General features: G+C 39.9%; 1 protein-coding gene across 1 annotated transcript in view; it reads right to left on the reverse strand.

Annotated features, from left to right (window-relative positions):
* The window catches only part of GADL1 (glutamate decarboxylase like 1), a 164,263-nt gene that overhangs the window by 134,685 nt on the left and 5,758 nt on the right, over positions 1-23,820 (reverse strand). The window contains exon 2 of the mRNA XM_037070782.1: positions 2,287-2,459. Within this exon, the coding sequence (XP_036926677.1) occupies positions 2,287-2,459 (173 nt within the window). The remainder of the gene's footprint in view (positions 1-2,286; positions 2,460-23,820) is intronic.

Below are 23,820 nucleotides of genomic sequence, written 5' to 3' on the forward strand. Positions count from 1 at the left end.
TTTTAAAGTACATGTATGAGGTTGACATTGGTTAATAAAATGATATAGGTTTCGAGTGCACAACTGTATGATACATTGCACTGTGCGCATCACCCACAGTCAAATCTTCTTCCATCACCATGTATTTGACCCTTTATTTACGTTTTACTAATGCCCACCCCCTCACCTTTTAATGGTACCCTGTCAGATGTCTGACAAAGTGGGCTAAGTTGTAGCACAGAAACGTCACCATCTTCCCCCTTTGGATTTCCATCCATATTCACATGGATAACCTACACATTTATTACACTGTGATTGCCTTGTGGTTTTTTAATTGATAACTAAGGATCATAAGCCTCCCCTTCTCATTTTTATCTTCCATTGGTTCCTTATGTAAATACTTCTTTACAGGCAAAAAGACCCCCTTACTACATTACATGTATCTTGTTCTTTCACAGCTATCTTTCCGTATGTATCTTCCTGCTTTCCTCAACACAGAGGCTGACTTCTCTCTGCCCATCAAAGTCTCACTTAACCTTGACATTCCCCATCAAAGCTCAAAGTGCCCACTCCTCTGTGAAATCCCCAAAGTCAGCCCCAGTCACACAGCATTTATCACATTCTTACTGGGACCCCCTATTCGCTTTTCAAAAGAAAACTTACTCTTCTAATTAGATTATATAAGTTCAGTTCAAAGCTGAGCCTTTATCTTATTTTTCTTTACGTCCCCCAGGGCCAAATATAATGCCATACCCATAGCTAACACTCAGTTAATATTTAATGACTGGATAAAGGCCAATTTTTAAAAAAATCTTACCAGAAGGGCAGCGTGTGCCAAAGTAAAGCAGAAGCAAAATATTTCACAAGTATAGATAAGACCAGAAAATAGGCGATTATAAATATATAATCAGAAAATATCTGTGATTTATGCTTTGAATATAACTACTCAAAGTTCACTTGTCATTTCAATCTATTTTTGTATTAGTCTTCCCAAACGCATGTGATCAGAAATTCAGAATAAATTCCAATTCACATTCAAAATGTTTTCTTAAATGACATTTACTTCTGACTAACAGAATTGGTATAAAAGTCTCTCCTTTTTGTTGATCCATGTGTTGGTAATCCATTCCAATACAAAAGGTGATCAATATGAGAAAGGGTAATCTAGGGATTTTAAGAGACATAGAGTAGTTAGAGGCACAGACTCTGAGGCCAGGCTGCCTGGGTTTGGGGACCAGCTCTGATGCTCACGGGCATGTGAGCTTGGGCAAAGTACTTGACCTCTTGTGTCTCACTTTTTTCCTCATCTCTAAACTGGAGTTAATAACTAGCACAGTCCTACCTCAGTACTCGTCGGCTTCAAAACTCATCCAACCCTGTCCTTGTCACATTTTGACAAGAAAAAAATTCATCAGCACTCAGCACTTGCTCACCACTCCTTAAGCCTGCTAGAACCTGTATGAGTCACAATGCCGCCCTGCAGGCCAAGATCCTTCATCTTTTGGTACTCGTCAGTTTCAGAACTCATCAGGAGTTCGGTAATGAGTTAGCAACAAGTAGCAAGAGAAGTACCAAGGTACCACTGTATCTCCCCCTTGCGGCTTTTTAAGGATTAAATACACAAATACATATGGAGTAGTCCTTAGAACATCTGGTGCATCTTAAGTATGCTTTAGAGTAGATGGTATTAGTAGTAGTTCCTGTATCATTTTGCGTCTGACTTTGAGCCTCAGTTTGAAATCTAAAACCAGTCACTGCTACCAGTCAAAAGTCAGACTTGAAAACCCAAGCGTTCCAACCTGAGCTCAGACAAGTTCCTGATAAAGACCCTCAGATAAATTTAAAAATTTTTTCACACCTTTTATAACTTTTGCTTCGTTTTTATTAGCTACATAAAGAATGTGCACAAAAAATGGAGAGCAAAGTGTGTTTTAGAAAGTATATAAATCAGACCATTAGGTTATTTATAGTCTATATTATTATCTGGGGGCAGAAAGCTTCATGGACTTATATGCATAAGTGCTGGAGTCCTGGCCAATCTCCCCCCAAATAATGGCTGTTAAGAGTTAGTCCTTCCAGGAAAGCAGATACAGGAGTGGAGGGGGTTGGGCAGGAGCAAGTGCAAACATTAGTATCTGGGCAGCCCCTTGAAACAAAGGTACAGAAGATATTAAAGTGTGTGCTTCCCATTTCTCTTACATCTAGCCGTCCAGATTTGGGGAAAAGAAGACAAAAACACACAAATAACAATCCTTCCCATGGGGCGGGGGGGAGGCCTCGGGTTTCTTACAGGCTTTTTTCTTTTACCTTCTCATTGACATCTGTAGCCTTCAAAACCACCTCTTCCATTATTAGCCTCCAGGCCTCTTCGACGAATTTCTCTCTTGCTTTTATATCTGTTGTGGGACCATTCAGTATGACCCCATCCATGAGAACAGTGCTCTTCTTAGTTGGAACCATATCTTGCTGACCAATACCTCCTGGAAGTACATAAACAAATTGTGTTTGAGAGATAACCTAATTAGACCACAGCAAAACACAGGGTAAAAAATGAATCACCATCCCAGCTTCAAATGGCAAGCTTTATTTTAATATTGGGTTGGCCAAAACCTTCATTTGTTTTTTTCTGTAAGATAGTTCTAGCAGTGCTTGGTTGTCTTTAATTTCATTTAAAACAATTTTGCTAGACTGTATTGTGACAGCCGTCATATCAGCAGGCATCTTAAAAAAGTTATCAAAATTGGTGAATTTTAGAGTGGCCATTTTATTATTGAAGATGTAAGAAAACATGCAACATTTTTGGCACATTATGCTTTAATACTTCGAGAAAGGTTAAAGCACAACTGAAACAAAAAAATAATAATTTGTGCAGTGTATGGACAAGGTATTACGACTGATCGAACATGTCAAACGTGGTTTGCCAAGTTTCATGCTGGAGATTTCTAGCTGGACGATGCTCCGAGGTCCAGTAGACCAGTTGAAGTTGACAGAGATCAGATCAAGACATTAATGGAGAACAATCAATGTTACACCATACAGGAGATAACATAATAAAAATATCCAAATCAATAAAGTTATTGGTGAAAGTGAAAATTGTGCCTTCTATTTAACAGAAAGGCCATACTGACTTTTTGGCCAACCCAATATGTTCGCACCATTGAAGCTAACAGTTTCTTATATCATGCCCGACCGTAGAGTCAGGGGAAAAAACTTCTATGTCCCATTCCTACAACATCTTGTTTAGCGTCAGGGAGTGTGGTGGAGCTCTAAAATTGTAAATTCTCACTCTTGCAAACACCTTTCAATCATATGTACAAAAGATCTGTGTCTATTTCATGAATACATCCTCTCTTGTCATTTTTAGAGGATTGCCATATGCTTCCTTTTAATAAGTTACTCCTAAAGAAGAAATAACAATATTGAAATGTCGTTTTTCTTGACCTTAGATTTTTAAGCTCACACTTATATGGCCCTCTCTATTACCGACAGTGCTTAGTCCCTGTGGGCCCCTCCTTACATCTCCTCCACCATTTCCCACTGAAAGGGCATAAAAGAAAATGTGCAGCATGGTTGTTTGGGTAAACCTGCATTTAATGCCTTTACACTTCTCAACCTTGCAGTTGGGGCAGAGGCAGAAAAATGGAACAGGAGATTTTTAGGACAGCACCATGGCCAGTCAATGGCTAAAGGTTAAAAAAAGTCAGCATGGAAATTTATATCTGAGAATAAAATAATGTTGGTCACTTAATCCAGATATTCAACCAATATATGATACAAGCTTTGATTATTTTTTCTTTTTCTGAAGAGTATCTCTCTCCTCCTTGTAATGTTCATGTTCACTTAGTTGTGGAAATTACAGAAATAATTTTTAAAGTATTTTTCGGCACTGCATCTAGCACAGTGCCTTGCATATACTTTGCAAAATTACCTTATACGTGCTGATGATCTAACTATATTTCAAATATTTTTATACTTACTGAGAGCTCTAACAGTATTACCATTTATTCTGCTTTGAGTCCATATTCTCCTCAATGTTAAATGCTTTGATAAAATTCTGTGGTTTATAAACCCTTTAACTCTGTTGCTGGCAAACTCAAATGATGTCCTCGGAGGAAGATGAACATATCACAGAAACATTCCCCAACTTGGGAAAAATGGAATCTGCTGTGAGCGATCTTTCACCCTCACACCCAAGGGTAAACCATCCAGAGCCCCAGTGTTGAATTCTAGTTCCAGCCTTCACTATCACTTACCTTCCACTTGAAAGGATGTATTTAACATGGTTTAGGATGAAATGCTGAAGCGATGGAATTGCACTTTTAGACAGAAATGCTCTACACCTAAAGGCACTTTCCTCCCCCCAATTTTTAGGTCCTAAAAATAAACTGGAAAAGAGGGCAATTATTCAGGGAACCCTGGTTATGTCAGTAGGCAATGCTATTACTAATCACCCAGAAAAAGTGAGGGTTTTTTTCTTTTTCCCTCATTAGTAGGATTTCAGGGTTTTATTGCCCAGGGAATAGCAGCTGCTCTGTAGCCCTCTCAGATCACAGTCTCTCTCTCTCTCTCTCTCTCTTTCTCTGTCTCTCTCTCTCCCCCCCCCACACACACAGAGTAAAAAATGTCACACACCCACTTTCAACCAGAATAGCAATGAAATTGGAATTAAAATCATCTCTGTGTCCACAGCAATCAATTAAAGAAATGCCCATAAATCATATCTAGAAGAAAATACTATAATAATTGGGTCTAGATTATTCCTCTCTTCTTGAGAGATAGGTTTTATTTCTACAGCCAGATGTGACCACAGGCCTCTTCCTCCCCCCGCATTTCCCAAATTAGAAAAGACCCTCTGGAGATTGTATAGTAGGTCAAGCTGTGATCTCCGGGGATGCATTCTCAGGGCTCCCAGTCTAACTGCTAGAGTTACAGCGGTTAAAAATAAAGTCTTTCAATGGAAAGAATCACCCATGTTGCCAGCATACGACTGCTTTTCATGACACTCTTCCCTGACACCATCAAATGCTGAGTGCAAACCACCATCAAGTGCTTAGATTCGTGGAGCAGCCTCCCAATTGACCGCCCAGCCTCCTTCCATACCCTGCATCCCATGTACCCTGCTCTCAAGACAGTCGTTCCCCTGTTCCTTTGAAAGGGTAAGTCATATCACATGGTGACTAGTCTACTTAAACTACCAAATGGGCACTTAGCTCATTACACCAGAAGTCCTTACAATGACCTCAAAGGCCTGAATGAATCCCTTTCCTATTATCTCTTGGACCTCAAAACGCCTATCTTATTACTGTCCTGTAAGCTCTCACCACTTTGGCTTCTTTGATCTTCTGTGACTCTTTCCTTAAACATCAGCTTCTGAGCAAGTCCTAACTTGATAACCCTACTTAAAACTGCAGCCACTTCCATGGTTGGTATGGCTCAGTGGATTGAATGCTAGTCTGTGAACCTAAAGGTCACCGGTTCGACTCCCAGTCAGGGCACACACTGGGTGATATTTCTCTTTCTCCCTCCCTTCCCCTCTATTAAATAAAAGAGGTCTACCAGCCAGTGATGATGCTCCCCTCCTCTGAGATGTCACTGCAAGTTACTGGACCTTACTGAGCAGATACAGGGATCTTTGCTAGGGGTAGGACAGATAAAGAACCCAGTTCATGGGTGAGAGAAGAGACAGTAGGAACTGAAAGAAGAACTTAGGGGATGGGGTCAAGTAGTCAAAACAGAGTTTATGGTCTCCGGATTATCAAAGGACACATGCATGCGATTCTCTCACTTGCCTCTCGCCCCATTCATTTTACTGCTGCTACTCTCTTTTCTTACTTTGTAATTATTTGACTTCTCAGAGTCAGTCCATTCCCAAGTCTCACTCCATGAACCACAATTCCGTATGTGAAAATCAGTCAACCCCTAAACACTTTGACTTCTGAATTTCTACCAGTTCTTCCACTCTGTATCTTCCAAAACTCTATACAACCATAACTTTTGTTTTATTCCAAGAGGTGTAAAGCTCCCTCTTGTTTAACAAATAATGAATTCAGCTTCAAAGATTACTTCAGATATTGAGAGTCAGCATCTTCCTTTGCCATACAATTAAATGGATTAATACACATAAATACTTAAAATAGTGCTTGGTACATAGTGGGCACTCAATTAGTGTTATTAATATTAACTACATAAAAATACTTAATTCTAGTAGGCAATCAATATTTATTAAATACATAAATGCATAAGAGCAAAGTGACATTTGCATGTGACGGTAAGTTACGACAGTAGAAAGAGAGATCTCCTCAGAGTTGTCAAATGACCAAGGTAATGAACTCTAGAGCAAGGGGTGGGTTATCCAGTGGAAGAGTAGGAACAGGGGCTGCAGGGGTAGGGAATGTCCACGTGAAGAGAGCAGAACTTCCTGCCACAATGTTCGGAACACAAGACAACAGTCGAGCCGTTCAGCCCACACTGGGAGGGCACAGTTGAGCAGCTGGCCTTAGGGGGCACTCAACACCCCTCTGAGGACTGACTGGTTGGCTACAGAATTCTCTTGAAAGTCATCTTCTCTGACCCTCCCATACAACCCATGGCCTCTGATCCCGGTATAATAAAACCTTTCTGGGCCTCAGTTTCCTTGTCTATGAAACAAGAGACCATCCAAGGAAAGCACATGGCTGGCTGCCAGAAAATTCTGGGAAAACTGACTAAGTTGCAGATTCCTAAGTTGCTACCCAAAAGATTTTGTTCTAGGCTGCGGCCCAGAATCTCAAATCTGAGCAAGTACTCTAACATATACTAATAGTACAGAAATACAGGGCTGGACAAAGTAGGTTCATACTTGTGAGTGTGTGAAACAGAGTTTATTCTTGTATTGTTACTTATTAATTATTGTACTATTTCCTATACAAAGAACTTCAAACCTACTTTGGCCCTACCCTGTACACCAACATGCAGGTGGGTTTAAGAATCACTGTTCTGGGTGACTCTAAGGTCATGTTAACATATTTCATAGGTAAACAATAGAGACATTTGAGGTTAAGGCTTAGCATTATAGAAGAACTTGAGGTATCAGGGAAGGCTGCTAAAGTAGCAGACGTGTCTTCTCTTGGATCATCTGCAGTAATAAGTAATAATAATACCTTTTAACACTTTATCACTTCTAAAAGTAGCAACTCCACTGACAGTTGGAGTGGTCACAAAGCTTCTTACAGTGACTTCATTTGGTGTCATTTCTACAGGCTTGTAAATGGGTGGACAAAGCAAGTCTCATTTCTCTTCCATAGGACTCTAATCCAAACATGCAAAGAGTTTTACAACTCTCACCTAAATCTTTTTTTTTTTATTTTGCCAGTTAAAACTACTCCAATTTGTTCAATGGTTTCTGATGCTCATAGTCAATGTCTGGGTCAGTTTATTTCTATCTTAAAAAATGAGGCACTGCACAAAACTCCAGGTACGGTCTCACCTGTTCTAAATCCCTATTTCTTGTGATGTGGTCACCATATTCCATTAGGAAGGCTTCCATTAGCACCCTGGTTGACTCCAAAGCTTAAGCTATGAAACCAGAGAGATCTGGCCCAAATTCTAACTGCTGCTGTGACCTTACCCATGTTACTTAATTTCTATGTGATCCAGATTTCTTATCTGGGAAATGAGAAAATAGCTATGCCTTTGGCATTGAGTCATTGGGATGATTGAATATGGCGATGCATGCACGCTGCTGAGCAAAGTGCCAGGAACACCATAAAAAACCCACTAAGTGGTAACTATTAATGTGACTCAGTCTGTATGAACTGTCTTTTGGCACCGGAATTACACTGTTGGCTCAGGTAAAGATGAGAACTAATTCCCTTAGGTCTTTGTGAGAAAATCTGCCAGTAAGAACCAAGTTTCCCATCCAAGGCTCTTATTGTTGAGAGCAAACTAACAATAAGAACATAATTCTTGATTTCAAAGGATAGAAATGAGGAACAATGGATCAAAAAATGAGTCCAGGCATCCGGTTGGGAAAAGGCACTTTTTAGAAAAGCTGTGCCAAAGAGATTGGAGACCCAGGGAATTTTGTGTGTTAGGACCTAGAGAACCTAATAGGACTGTCCAGGATAGACATGAGAAGCAGAGCCCAGGAAAGAGGACTTTTAATTAACAAGTTAATTAGGCTCTGTCCATTATGGCTCAGTTGGCTGGATCCATAGCCCCATAACTGAAGGGTTGTGGGTTTGAGCCTTTGTCAGGGCACATACCTAAGTTGCAGGTTTGATCCCTGGTCTGGGTGCATTTGATCCCCAGGCCAGGCATGTGCAGAAGAGAACCAATCAATGTTTCTCTCTCACATCAATGTCTCTCTCTCTCTCTTCATCCCTCTCTTAAAACAACAAAAAAATGTCCTCAAGTGAGGAGAAAAATAAAAATAAGTTAATAAGGACCTACTATGTACCAAACCTAAGAATACAAAAAAATACACAGCACAGAGTGTCTGTTCTCAAATTGCTAAAAGCTTAAAAAGAGAATATTTAGGGAGCCAGGGGGAAAGGAAGATACAGCTGAAAAAAAAAGCTGAAGAGACATTCCCCTGTTCTGGATTTTTCTGAGACAGATGTCTCTTCTAAGCTCAAAAGAGTAGATGCCTAATTTCATTGATGGACCATCTTGTCTGACTGGTATTGTCTGAGTCATACATTGTTCGCATCCCTTTTACCACTTCACACTGGTCAGAATGGCCGTCATAAACAAACCTACCAACAAGTGCTGGCAAGGGTGTAGAGAACAGGGGACCCTAGTGCACTGTTGGTGGGAATACAGACTGGGGCAGCCACTGTGGAAAAGAGTATGAAATTTCCTCAGAAAACTAAAAATGGAACTGCCTTTTGACCCAGCAATTCTACTTCTGGGATTAGACCCTAAGAATCCTGAAATACCAATTCAGAAGAACCTATGCACCCCGATGTTCCTAGCAGTGCTATGTACAATAGCCAAGTGCTGGAAACAGCATAAGTGCCCATCAGTATGTGAGTGCATCCCAAAACTGTGGTACATTTACACAATGGAATATTACACAGCAGAAAGAGAGAAGGAGTTTCTGCCATTTGTTACAGCATGGATGGAACTGGAGAGCATTATGCTAAGTGAAATAAGCCAGGCAGTGAAAGACTAATATCATATGCTCTCACCTATAAGTGGAACCTAACCAACAAAGCAAATAAGCAAGCAAAATAGAAGCAGAGACATGTAAATAAAGAACAAACTGAGGGTAACCAGAAGAGAGGGGTGAGGAGCATAATGAGGTAAAGAAGGGGAAGGGTCACCAAGGAACATGTATAAACGACCCTGGACAAAGACGACAGTCAGGGAAGGACTGAATGTGAGAGGTGGGGGGTAGGTAGGGCAAGGGAGAGTGATGGGGGAAAATGGGTCCAATTATAATTGAATGACAATAAGTTTTTTTCAAAGCAGCTACCCCCCAAAATATTAGTGCTGAAATTCCTTTATAATACAAAGACAAGTACCTAAATATAAATAAATAAAAATTGAATTAAAAATTCAAAAACTTTCAGATGCATTTTAAGCCATTTTTGTTGTCTTAAAAACAACATGACAATAAGAGAGTAATTATGGACAACCTACAAGAAGGATGACACAGTAAACAAACAAATAATTAAGAAATAACAATGATACAAGACAGTAGCCACAGAAGCTATAAAATTTGGGTAACAGTAACAAATGCAGGGATTTAATTTCTGAATGTAAATCTGTGATTTGGTAGAGTCACAGAACCTACGTAGAGACTGAAGAATTTCCACAGTGAAACCCAAAAATATGAAGTCACAGGCACAACTAGCAAAACTTTACTCCCGGGTTCACTCAGCTGGAGATGGGTACCCAAAGGCCAAGATAAAAAGAAATAAAAAAATTTTAAATAAGTTGTTTGGTGTCATTTTTGAGGTCAAAGTCTCTCCTTAGTTGAAATCCACAGTATCAATATGTCTTTTACTGATACTTTCTGAAGTAATTATCAAATACCTGCTCTGTGCAACACATTGCAATAGGCACTAGCAGGACTCGAAGATGAATCAGACACATGGATGGTGAGTTCAAAATCCAAAAAAGGAAAATGAATACCTAGAATCCCATCCGGAATGTATAAGGTCTGACACTTGAGGTCAGACAAAACACACTAGAATTCCTGAGAAGGGCCTCTGAATGTGAGAAGCAGAAAGTCCTCTTGGGTTAGATGATACGCGGGATAGCCCCTTATTCAGCCATTCAGCAAGTATTTATTCCATGTATATTAATTTTAAAACACTATATGAAGCATTAGAGGCTGAACCATGAACAACAAACCCACAAATTTATATTAATTGGGGTTGAATGGGAGATACAGTTAATAAAAAGGCAAACAGAGAAATCAGTCAAGTAATTGTAGGCTTTAATACATACTCTAAAGAAAAGAACCTGAATGACCTGATAGAATAAAGGCAAGAAGTTATTTTAGAATCTGGCCAGGAGAAAGCTTTTCTGAAGAAGAGATACTTGAATTGAGATGTGAAAGAGGAGAGCCCCAAATAGAAAAACTCGTAAAAGGAGAATAGTCCAGGCAGAAGAAACAAAAAAATGGAAATAATCAATAATCAATAATCAATAATCAACTGGCCTCTTAAAGAAATAGAGATCAATGTGGGTCACATACAAGAACAAGGAGGAGGAAGGGCTGACACGTGATTTGGAAAGACAGACAGGGAGCAGGTCAGGTCAGGTATTTTATTCTAAGAGCAACAGGGAGCCTCTTGAAGGTTTAAACAGAGGACTAACGCGCTCTGGTTTACATTTACAAAAGACCACTCTGGCACCTTGATGGGCTGCCAGAGAGCAGATGCGGAAATAGGGGGATTGATTGCTTAGGGGGCTACTGCAGAAGTCCAGGCAACAGATACAGCAGCTTTGACCAGGAAGGTAGCCGCGGACACGTAGCAAAGTGGGAGACATTTTTGTAGTAAAGCCACGAGGACTTGCTGCTGAAGTGGATGGATGTGGGGGGGTCAAGAAAACAAAAGAACCTAAGGTGGTCTTGGGTTTGGGGTCTGAGACACCAGGAAAATGGGGGGCCCGTACTAATGTGGGAACCACTGGAAAAGGGATAGTTGGGTAATTGGATGGTGAGGAGGGGGTAGAAAATCAAAATTTTTCACTGAGTATAGGAAATGGTTATGATGGAGTAGAAACAAAGGTCATGGCAAGGATATGCATGAGAAAAAGACGAGCAACATGAACTACGGAGAAAAATGTACGTGTGTGTCTGTGTTCAGGAAACGTCAAGAACTGCTCTGTATCCAAGGGGCCGGGCCTGTAAATGCGAAACATGACTACCGAGAAGCTAGCATGGTGACTGATACTTCAGGAATTTGATAGAGACTGAGAAATGTAGGTGGTCCTTGGTAGGCAACAGGAAGCCACAAACTGCTGATGGGATAGACCAGTGCTTTAGAAAGATGCAGGGGGTACTGGCATAGAGTTCAGATAGGAAACCAGGAATTGGAAGTGGAGGAATTTGATGGCAGGAATCCAGGCCAGGGAGAGGGGAGACATGAACCAGATAAAAGATAAGCTAGTAGGTTTACATTTCTTTTCATCTCTCCCCCATAATAGTAGTCCTGCAAAGTTGAAGCCAGAAATTGTATGTCTTTCTAATGAGCCTTGTCCATCAATAGGACAGCTTTTCTATCCTCCAGTAACTCGGCCTTCTAAAATGATCTTTAGATGAAAAGGCGACAGAATAAGATAGGAAAAAATCATTCTGTGCTTCCATGCATGGGCTCCTCCCATGCAAAGCACAGATGAAAATATAACATTTCTGGAAAGTGACATCATTCAGGGTTTTATTTTATGAGGGCCGGTGTGTTAGCATCTGGGATGCCAGTCAAATGATTCAGATTCTGCCGAAACACCCAGGCACAACAAAAGAGTAGGGTCCAGAAACATAATCTATTCTCAAAGAGGACAAGCCCCTTAGAAGGGAGTCTCTGAAGCAGCAAAAAAATAAATAATAAAAAGCAATTGTCAGTGCTCTGTCCATGGCCAATAAATGCATAGTACACCATAATTCCTATTTACTTATTTGTAATTTAAAAAATAGTTTCCTTTCACTGAGTACCAGGTCAGGAACTGGAGGACCTGATATTTTCAGGGGAGTAGGTTTTCCAGAGACATCCACTCCTATTGCTTGAATGGACATTATTTGACAATTGTGTTTGCATGCAGCTGTGGTATGTCTGAGCTTGTCATATTGATAGACAGCTCCTGAAACCACCCACACATACCACCCTAACTTTACACCTGACGAATTTTTCTGATGGGTACAACTTCAGTTTGCAAGGGCTTGGATGCAGTTGGGCTCTAGGAGAAAGCTGGATTTGGCCTATCTGGTTGGTAAATGTCAGCTCAGGCTGGAGAACCTGATGTGCTTTCCTCTGGCTCAGAGGTAGCTCCCACTCCAAGATGCAATGTGTTCCCCAGGAGCTGTACTCACTGCATCTTTCTTCTCCTTCACTAGGCACTGCCAGTTCCTATTGGAATTTTCATGCTCTGCCATCTTGGCTCCCTGTCATCTCTGATTCTCCACTTTGTTTCTTGTCTACATACATTTGTAAAACGTCAGATTTTACTTGTTGCTTTATCGGTGACTTCTGTGTTTTCCAAGATTTAATACTGAGTAGGTACAATGCCTTTTTTTTAGTTTGCTGGTTTTCTTGGGGCATTTTTGACCTAACCAGCATTGAACTTGAACCACGCCCTTCCCCCCAGGACACTCTCTTGGGCAGCACTCTCAGTTAAGGTTACTGCCTTTTATGGGTATCTCTAAGTCCCAAGTATTCCAGATCTCTAGAGTTGCCTTGGCTCTTGTCTTTTTCCAAGGCCTAATCCTTTTGCTCTTCCTCCAATTCTGCGAGTTCTCCAAAATTCTTTCAATAAACTTCCCCTCTTCGTGAATGACAGTCATTCTGTATTTCGTGAAACTAGNTCTGCCATCTTGGCTCCCTGTCATCTCTGATTCTCCACTTTGTTTCTTGTCTACATACATTTGTAAAACATCAGATTTTACTTGTTGCTTTATCGGTGACTTCTGTGTTTTCCAAGATTTAATACTGAGTAGGTACAATGCCTTTTTTTTAGTTTGCTGGTTTTCTTGGGGCATTTTTGACCTAACCATCATTGAACTTGAACCACGCCCTTCCCCCCAGGACACTCTCTTGGGCAGCACTCTCAGTTAAGGTTACTGCCTTTTATGGGTATGTCTAAGTCCCAAGTATTCCGGATCTCCAGAGTTGCCTTGGCTCTTGTCTCTTTCCAAGGCCTAATCCTTTTGCTCTTCCTCCGATTCTGCAAGTTCTCCAAAATTCTTTCAATAAACTTCCCCTCTTCGTGAATGACAGTCATTCTGTATTTTGTGAAACTAGAGAACCACAGTCTGAATAACTTGGCTTCTTTAGCTTTTTCAATTAAGGAAAGTTCAAACCAACCTGACACACTTTACTAAGTATATTCTCTGGATCTTCAGAGTTTCCCACATATGTGTGCTGTTCTCCAAAGCTGGAAGATTGCCCAGTTACTGTCAGAAAATAAATATGGTGTTTTCTTCTTTCTCTTTTTAAAAAACTTTCCACTTAAATACAAGCCTGAATGTTTAAGGTCCATGGCTAGAGTACTATATTAGCCAAAAAAAAAAAGTCTAGAACAATACTGCCAAAAATAAGTATAAAGCAAGCCATTTTTGTGGTTTTATCTTTTCTAGAAGTACAAAAGGCTTAAAGGAAACAAAATTAGTCACTGACAAAACAATAACAACAGTTAACATTTATTAGACACTTGCAATGGATCAGATACTGAGCTAGGTACATTATAGGAATTACCTTATACAATCCGCATGATAACCCTTTGATGAGAATACCTTTATTAACGTCACTGTGCAGATCTGAGGCCAGAGAGGTGAAGAGAATTGCCCAAGTCACATAGCTCGTAAGTGGCAGAGCCAGATGTCAAAGCCAAACAGCCTAAGTCCAGATATCATGGTTGGTTATTAGTTCTTTTTACCTTTTTTCACACAAAAGCAAACAAGAAGATACTGCTTCTTGTGCCTCAGCAACCACACTAAACTATTTGAACACATATTTTGTACTCTTTAAGCAATAAGCAATTATCTTGGAACTATGCATTAAATTGCAATGTGCTACAATTTAATATATAGTTTTAAAACCAATTTGCTCAAGTGTTGACTGCAAGGTTTTAAATGTATTCCACTTAACCAGCAATTTAAATGAAAATTCAAATAAATGCTATAAATGGTTGCCTCATTTACATGATTTGTTGATTAATGCTGATACGGGCTCATCTGGGCCCAGGGTTCTGTTTCCTAGCCTAGATCTTGGGAAGATCACCTTCCAGGTGAGGGAGGGCAATTACTCTCAGCTCCTTTGTACCTCAACCCACAGGCTGTGACATTCACATGCGGCCACCCTCAAATGCAGAAAACGGCACTCCTCACAACTGTTTTGTGAAGTGTGTTAAATGTGATTGGAAAAAACATACTAAGAAGCTGCTTGCAATGGCAGTAAAATGCATCTTTAACAAGAAAATAGATGGTCTAAACTTACTTCCGTGGACAGAGGACTCTGTTGCTTGCAGCGCAAATGCATTGCTGAGTGGGGTATGCAAACTTGGCGTCAGAGGTAAAGTGCTCAGTGACGTAGATTTTCCTTTTCATCCTTTATGCTACCCAGAATTAGCCTTACCTCCATATAAAATCAGAGCAAATATTCTAAAAACTTTCACCTGGGAGCCAACAGAGTCGCATAAACTGCATTATATATTGTGCCTGAGCATGACCGACGCCGAAATTCTGGAAGATGCTCACACATCTCATTGCTACTCTGGTGCCAATAAATGAAGTAGTCATGGAACAAACACCACATAATCTGATCATAAAGACATTGTCAAAGGTTATGCCACAGCTGAGACCAACGAAGGCATGGGTTTGCTTCCAACTGGAATGTGTGCCAAGGTTGCGTTTGCCAATTTTGTGTAGAATCGTGGGCTTTTAGAGTTTGACAAGCATTTAGAGATAATTGAGCAATGTCTTCATTCTTAATTTGAGAGAACTGAGATTTAGAGGCACACCCATTGTTTGACAGATCATGGTACAGGTCTGTCAGATCCTCTCCAGGCAGTCCACGCTTTTCTCATAAGCGTGAAGAACCAATTGCACATAATAGTGGCTAGGATTTATTCAACATTTACTATGTGCCAAGTTTCTAGTAAGTCCTTCATAAACAGTAGCACATTTATCCCACATAAAAACAGTGGGAAGACACACACAGCTAAAACTCACTCTGAGTAAGTGAAGCAGACAAATAATTTACTGGGAGGGCGCATCAGTCATCTAGAGTGGTATAATAACCATAAAACTTAGTAGTTTAAAGCAGCCATGATGCATTATTTCTCATGATGCTGTGGCTTGGTTGGGTAATGCTGCTGGTCTGGTCTAGGTTCACTCACACAACGGCATCAACTTGGGTGTTGCTGAGAGGTGAGCTTAGCTGGGAAGAATAAAATGGCTGAACCTCCCTCTCCACTTGGGTTCTTATTATCAAAAAGATTAGATTGTCTTCCATGTAAAGTGATAGCAGATTCAAAAACAGGGAAGGCAAAAGTTACAAAGTCTCATGAGGCCTAGGACTGGAAGTCACACGACATCACTTCTGCCATACTCTATTGATTAAAGCAAGTCATAAGGACAATTGGATTCAAAGGAAAAAGAGCTCACATCCTGATTACTGAAAGCAATGTCACACTGGAAAGTGGTATGACTACTAGGTGGAAGGAATTTGAAGGCACTTTTTCAATCTATAAAAGTCTACCCTCTGACCACAAATTATTGTTATTCCTCCCTTCCACAAAATATGCTCAGTCCCATCCTACGACCTTCCAAAATCTTACGCCATCATAGAAACAGACCTGAAGTCCAGGATATCATGATTTGCATCATGTTATCTACAGACAGATAAGACTATGCAGTTGCAGCTGTTTGTGTTCTAGGGACCCATCAACTGAAACACAAGTTATTAGACACCATCTACAACATATAAAACATACAATAGTGAGAAAGACAGGATAACTTCCATAGACATTCTTAAGGGGGGAAAAAAGGAGGTACAGGGCAGTCACTGGCCCATAGCAGTTCTGAAATCTAGCCGGGCACACACAGCACACCCAGTGAATGAGGTCTGAGTCTGCCCTCTGGGGTAGTTTTCTAACCCACTATTCTCAGTGGTTCTTGGTTCTTCCCTCCAGCAGAAGCAGAGCCCAGCCTCTCTGACAGTCTTTGAAGTCAGACACAGTGATGGGTATCAGTAGACATGCCAGTGTGTTCCAGCCCATCCTCACTCTCTTTGCCTTTCATCGGGACATTTGGTTCTGGACCCCCGGAGATGGCACCTACACAGAGAAACGACTTTTTTCTCCAGCTCTTTTCACAGTCACTCAGTGACAACTGTACATACCTGCATTCCCAGAGTCCTCCACAAGATCCCAGATCCCAACCTGTCCATTACTGCCAGTGCTTCAGAAGGGTGGGTTAGTGACTTTTCTCTGATTTCCAATTTCGCTTGATGGAACATGTCTTCCTCCCACAAGTGTGTAATTGTGGGAGGAAGTAATAACTTCTTGTAATAACTTCCTTATTCTACAGTGTTCCTTACATAAAATGTTATTATGTTTGATCTTCACCACAATTTTAGAAGTTATATACATCCCCATTGTACAGATGAAGACACCAAGACTCCGTGAAACTTAGTAACTTTTCTCACAGCTACACAGATAAAAGATGTAAAAGTTCATTTCTGAACTCAGGTCTATCTGATGGCTGGTCCTGTACACGTAACTCTTACACTCCATCGTCTGCGAGATAAAGGATAGGGGAAGTTGGTGTACTGGCAAAGTGGTCCCTGAAAAAATATTTTAAAAAATTATGAATGATAGCATTTGACTATTTCTGCAGTATAAAGACTCCCACCGGGCTAATGAGCTGGTATGAGGCGGCTTCAGTACACCACAAGATAGGGAGCTAAGAAAACAAAAGGTCTTCAATAAGGAAATATACTAACAGTTAACAAAAACAGGGAAGAGCAGTTCTTCAGGTATTTCATCCTTGTGCAAACTATCCGATTTCTAAGTGTTAGCACCTTTACTTCTTTGCCTGTGGCCTTCCTATTTTGGCCAAACTTGCTGTGCCCACTTACATGGCAAGCCCAAAGCTCTGAAAAGTTAATACCCGTACCTTAGCATCCCTCAACCAATAACTGATAGAAATTAACGTACAAATATCCAGCACTCTTGTCCTTTTTTGAGATAACTTGAGATGTGTATTCTTCACTAACACCCTGAGTTACCCAGCAGAATTAAGCTTTAGTTACCCACAGTACTTTACAATGTATTCTCTATTTGGTCTCCCTGGGACCACCTTCCAAAGTTAATACTTATATTCAAATCTTTGACTCAGGGTCTCCTTCTGGAAAACCCAATTTGAAACACATGGCTACCATTTTTTTAATGTTTATGGCCCAGACTGACACTATATGAGGCACCTATATTACATGTTTTTGCACAAATCTTCATGAGACACCTTATAAGACAAGAATCAAACCCAATTCTACAAATATGGAAATGAGAATCAGAGAGGCTAACTAACTTGATGAAGGTCACAAAGCTAGTATAGTAAATAGCAAAACTGATATTCAAACCATGATTGATGCAACATTTCTTTCCAGTAAACCACGCATCCTCTTTCACCAAAGAAATTGTACTAACACACATGAAACAATAGAACAACAATTAACTACTAAGCTGACATATTGTATTGGACACTTCTTGGCAAAACTGTCATCATATGTATGTTCCACAATTACTTCCTACAATGCTCTTTTGTTGTGCCATCGACTTGAAAAATAAGGCCACTGACAAATATTAGGAAATGGAATTTTTCATAGATTTTCTTTCTCCTTTATCACTGCTTCATACAAATTAGGTACTGAATTAAAACTGAGCTGATGGCACAGCAGACTACAGCATGATGAAAATACATCATGAAAGAAATATGTCCTTTGNATGTTCCACAATTACTTCCTACAATGCTCTTTTGTTGTGCCATCGACTTGAAAAATAAGGCCACTGACAAATATTAGGAAATGGAATTTTTCATAGATTTTCTTTCTCCTTTATCACTGCTTCATACAAATTAGGTACTGAATTAAAACTGAGCTGATGGCACAGCAGACTACAGCATGATGAAAATACATATGAAAGAAATATGTCCTTTGAATGTATTTTTCGGCTCACATAGCACCTGAAACAGCAGATGTGTCATAAAATAACAACTAAGTCTCTGTTGATTTTGCAAGCTGATAGAAAGCATTAGGAGATCAAACAACACAGCATACTAGTGCTGAATTAAATAAGCTAAGAAACTCAAACAAAGGGAGGACTTAACAATATATTTAATAGGCAAAAATTAGAGTGTGGAAATTTAAGATTTGTCAAGGCTGCAGATAAATCGCCAAAACAGATTTTAATATTTAATGATGGCTTGCTGACATCAAATAATTTAGATACAATTGCCGTTGCTCTGCAAAATTTCCCCTTAAAGCTCCTGAATTCTGAAATTTTTAAACACCTAAGGCATCTCAGATGCTGGTGGAAACAAACAAGCAACAAATTCAACTCTGATTTAAGCAGTATTTTGCAGGGTTGACTTCTTACTTTTAATTATCTGCTCTGACAATACCCATAGAAAGAACATTCTGGAATTTGGGGCAGGGAGTTTTAGCCTGACTCTAGCCCCTACGTCGTTCGGTAAGGAGTACTTTAACCTCTCTGGTTAAAAAAGCTCTCAGTGAAATGATGCTCTACAAGATGACTCGCCACTCTGTCAATAATTCTACTGCTAACACCAGTTTTTCAATTAAATTCCCATCCACGTAATTAACATCAATCGCCTTCCAGCATTTCTGCAAGTGGTCCTCAGCAATGCAGTGCACAACTCTGAATCCCTATGTTTCGGGACCTCCATAGAGCTTGTTCAGGGGACAAAGTGATGGAGAAGATGAGTAGGTGGTCTTTGGACCCACTGAACCTACTTCAGGCACAGCAAAGCTATGCTATCTCAAAAGAATATCTGTACTGTTTTGCTTAAACAGTGTTTGTAGGCATGAATTAATGAAGGAACACTCAGCTTCAAATTACAATATGACTGATTGACATCTGACACCCATGGCTTTTCCCTCTTTAAAGAACAGAGAACTTTTCCAGAAGCCTCACTTCCCCCAGGGCAGGTCATCAGCAGGTCCAAGGCCCAGCTTTGTGCATATTTATCTTTGGGAATTACACTGCTCAACAACAGGGCCTATGTCAGTGGCAGTGGCTGAAGCAACAGTTTTCATTTGTTTCAAGGCTATTATTGTGGCACCATTCCCTTTATGACACTCACATATGCTGAGAAAATATAGTATCTTGATTTTGGTCCCTAATTAATCTTGTCTTCCCCTGAGTACCCATCGCTGGAAAGCGGTAACAAAAGTTGCTTTATTTAGTCCAACCTACTTAAAAATTAGTCAGATATAATAAATTAAACAGTTCCTTAAGGCAATGCTCAGTTTTATGGGGTAAAAGTGCTTGATCCTTCAGATTTCTACTCCTTCCTCTCCTAATTCTCTTCTTAATAACTTCCAGGTATGCAGGGAGAAAAGTGTGTCTTACTCAACCTTAAGATGGAGAACAGTGGTTGTGTCCTTGAAACAGTGTGGTGTCTGTCCTCTGGCCCCTTCATCTCTGGGCAACCTCACTGAGCTACATCTTTACTCCTTTCCCACCAGGCAGGCATGGCTGAGGCATATCCATGAACTCTTTCATCTTAGTCAGATACTGGGTGAGCTCGCTGGCTGAGGTGGCCTCACCTTGGCTGTTGGTGATGGTATGCCCTGGGCTTATGCTTCATCTTTAATCAGCTTCCCAATAGAAAATAGATCACCCCCATCCCCCGGTTTCTGCCTTCATCCTCATCAGAGAGGGATCCTGGGAGCATCACGGGTGCTCGATTCTGCTACCTTACTCTGAGGACAAGAGGGACTTTCTGAGTCACCTCACTTCTTAAGGAGCTAAATGCAGCCCCTCCTCCTCCATCCAACTTCAGTCAGGCAGAACTCTGGGATTGTGCCTCCTAGGCTTAGTAGATCATGTTGAAGGGAAAATAATAGAATTTAGAAAGTCCTATCTCAGGGCAATAGCCTGGCTTATAAAACTGTTGTTTTGTTTTGAAACTCCTATTTTGGCCACTGGAATCTAAACAATAATTGTCTTTCTCTTTGCATTCCGTCAGTCAAGATAATAACCTCTCTCAGGCACACAGCTCTGGCAAAGAAGAGCAAAGTACTCAAAATTGTGGGAAAGTACGGTAATATATTTTTTGAAATATAACATGCACGGAACTGCTCTAAAATTGGATGGTGGCGAGGGAGGCACAATTCTGTAAATTTACTAAAAACTGAATCGCACATTCAAACAGGTAAATTTTATGGTGTGTAACTCGTACCTCAATAAAGCTCTTAAAAATCATGCACAGTGTGAAAAACAGTAAAAGCATAGTTGCCCTGTGTGCTGTAAGCGGTACCGTGGACCTCGCAGTGGTGCCGCTATTGGCCGCAGCGGAAACAGAACAAGTCAGGAGATGCCGTCACCGCCCTCTCTGTGAGAGTGAGAGCTCAGTCGTACTCCCAGTGAGAAGAAAGCCATAATTTTGCCTTACATGGGAACTTTGCCTACATGCGTATCTCTTGAGCAATAAAATGTTACCCGTGTGTTCAAATCATGAACAGGAACTGTAATTAATCACGTATACGTTTACACCAAAATATTTTTCATTTACACACATTCTATATGATGTCTTCTCATCTGACCCTTGCAAATATCCAGAACATATACAAGAACACAATGAATGTAACATAAATAAGTAGAAAAATGTCAATATAACAGATACTCAAACTCTTTTCATATAAACTGTTTCATGCCTCATTCAGAGGCAGTCTACCTTACCTCATGTACAATTTCAACCTCCTGTGGGATGAAAACCAAAAGACCAAGAAGGCGAGACAATAACCAAGTTTGTTACCAGCAATAAATTGGAGGAAGTGTGGCAAAGGATGATTAAAGATGCTACCAGGATTTATAGGAGAAAATAAAACATAGCTGGCTCAGCAGACTGATGAGGAGAACATCAACAACAGGAAGAAAGATGTAAGAGTTCAAGAACAGCAGTCTGACGTCATTCAGTGAAGTGACCAACAGCTGGGCACATCTCTCCTCTTGAGGAATGTTATAACGTTATTCAGTGCTCACAATGACAGTGCCAAGATATTCAAAAGATGATTGAACTTTTTCAAGAAAGCAAGCACATTTTTAAGTTATTTTTATACATCATTTCTATCCTTAAAAGTCTTTCTTTGTTTGATTATTTGTTTGTTAATTTTAAATTGGTTGTTCTTTTTTGTTGTGGTAAAAAAAAAAAAACCCATATAACATAAAATTTACCACAGCAATCATTTTTAATTTTATAGGTCACTGTGTTAAATATATTCACATTGTTGCAAAACAGATCTCCAGGACTTTTTCAACTTGTGGAACTAAAACTCTATATCCCTTAAATACTTAGCCTGTCCTTCCTTGGCTCCTTCCTCTGATAACCCCCATTCTACCTTCTGTTTCCATAAATTGGACTACTCTAGGCAATTCATATAAGTGGAATCAAAATGCTTGTTTTTCTGATTGGCTTCTTTCATTTAGCATAATGTCTTCAAGGTCCATACATGTTGTAGCATGTGATGGTCTGTACTCCTACTTTTTTGAGGCTAAATAATGTGTCATTATGTCTATATACCACATTTTGTTTAGCCATTCAATGACTGATGGACATTCGGGTTGCTTTCACCTCCTGGCTGTCATAACTAGTGCTGCCATGCATGTGGGTGTGCCTATCTCATTGAGACCCTGGTTTCAATTTTTGGGGATGTTTATCCAAAAGTAGGATTATTGAATAATCTAATAGTTTACTTTTCCAATTAAACTATTTTTTGAGGAATCTCCATGCCATTTTTCATAGAATTTGCAGTGTTTTAGAATCCGAAGACATTGTACAGGAGTTCTGACTTCACATCATCCTTAATATCTGTTATTTTCTGTTCTGGGAGGGAATTTTTGTTTGTTTAATTAAAAAAAAATTATCATTGTTCAGTGATAGTTGTACCCATTTTCCCTCATTATTCTCCCCCGCCCCACCTCCCCCTACCTCCCATATTCAATCCCTACCCTCCACCAGGCGCCTTTGTCCATAGGTCCTTTATACACGTTCCTTGACTTGTCCCTTCCCCTTCTTTTTCCTATTATCCCCTTCCCTCCTCCCTTCTAGTCCCTATCAGTGTGTTCTTTACCTCCATGTCTCTGGTTCTATTTTGTTCATTTGTTTTGTTGATTAGGTTCCACTTATAGGTGAGATTATATGGCATTTGTCTTTTACCATCTGGCTTATTTCACTTAGCATAATGCTCTCCAGTTCCATCCATGCTGTCTCCGAGGGTCACATGGGCTCCTCCTTTCTTTCTGCTGTGTAGTATTCCGTTGTGTAAATGTACCATCATTTTTTGATCCACTCACTTCCTGATGGGCGCTTAGGCTGTTTCCAGGACTTGGTTATCATACAGTAGCCATCCTAATGGGTGTGAGGAGGTATCTAATTGTGGTTCTGATTTGTATTTCTCTAATGATTAGTGATGTTGAATATCTTTTCATATACATGTTAGTCATTGGTATATCATATTTGAAGAAAAGTCTGTTCAAGTCTGTTGCCCATTTTTAATTGGGTTATTTGATTTTCATAGTTGAGTTGTAGTTCTTTATAGATTCTGGATATTAACTTCTTATCAGATATATGATATGCAAACATTTTATCCCATTTCATAGGTTGTCTTTTTACTTGGTTGGTTGCATTCTTTGATGCATAACAGTCCTTAAGTTTGATGTATTCTCATTGCTCTATTTTTGCTTTTGTTGCCTAATGTTCTTTCTGCCACATCCAAGAAACAACTGTCAAATCAAATTTCATGAAGATTTCCTGTTTTCTTCTAGAAATGTCATAGTTTGGGGTTTAAAATTTAGGTCTTCAATCTATTTTACGTTATTATTTGTGTATTGTGCAAAATAAGGACCCAACTTCATTCTTTTACATGGGAATTTCCAGCTTCCTCAATACCATTTGTTAAAGAGACTATACTTTCCCTATTGAGTGACTTTATCACACTTAGTGGAGATCATTTGAGCATATACATGAAGGTTAATCTGTTGGCTCTCTACTCTATTGCATTGGTCTCTCTGTCTGACTTTATGCCAGTGCCACGCTGTTTGGGTTATTGTAGCCCTATAATATGTTTTAACATCAGAAACCATGAGTCTTCTAAATGTGTTCTTTTTTAAAATTGTTTTCACTACCTGGGGTCCCTTGAGATTCTGGATGGATTTTAGAATAAAATCGTTTTATTTCCCCAAGAGCAGCCTACTATTTCTCCAACAACAATTTGAACAAGTGCAATTTGGTCAAGATGACCATTTGTCAAAAAACAAATATTTCTTGTCATAGGATTTCCAAGGATTGGCAATCCTCGTGCACATCTGGGCATGCTTTAACTCTGTATTTGCCTTAAAGCCTTAATACTTTAATAGCATTGTAAAGTTCTCCCATATTTTTGGTTTCTA

This window comes from Sturnira hondurensis, unplaced genomic scaffold (genome assembly GCF_014824575.4).
Source record: "Sturnira hondurensis isolate 20B ecotype Veracruz unplaced genomic scaffold, ASM1482457v3 Scaffold0019006, whole genome shotgun sequence".
Taxonomy (NCBI): Eukaryota; Metazoa; Chordata; class Mammalia; order Chiroptera; family Phyllostomidae; genus Sturnira; species Sturnira hondurensis.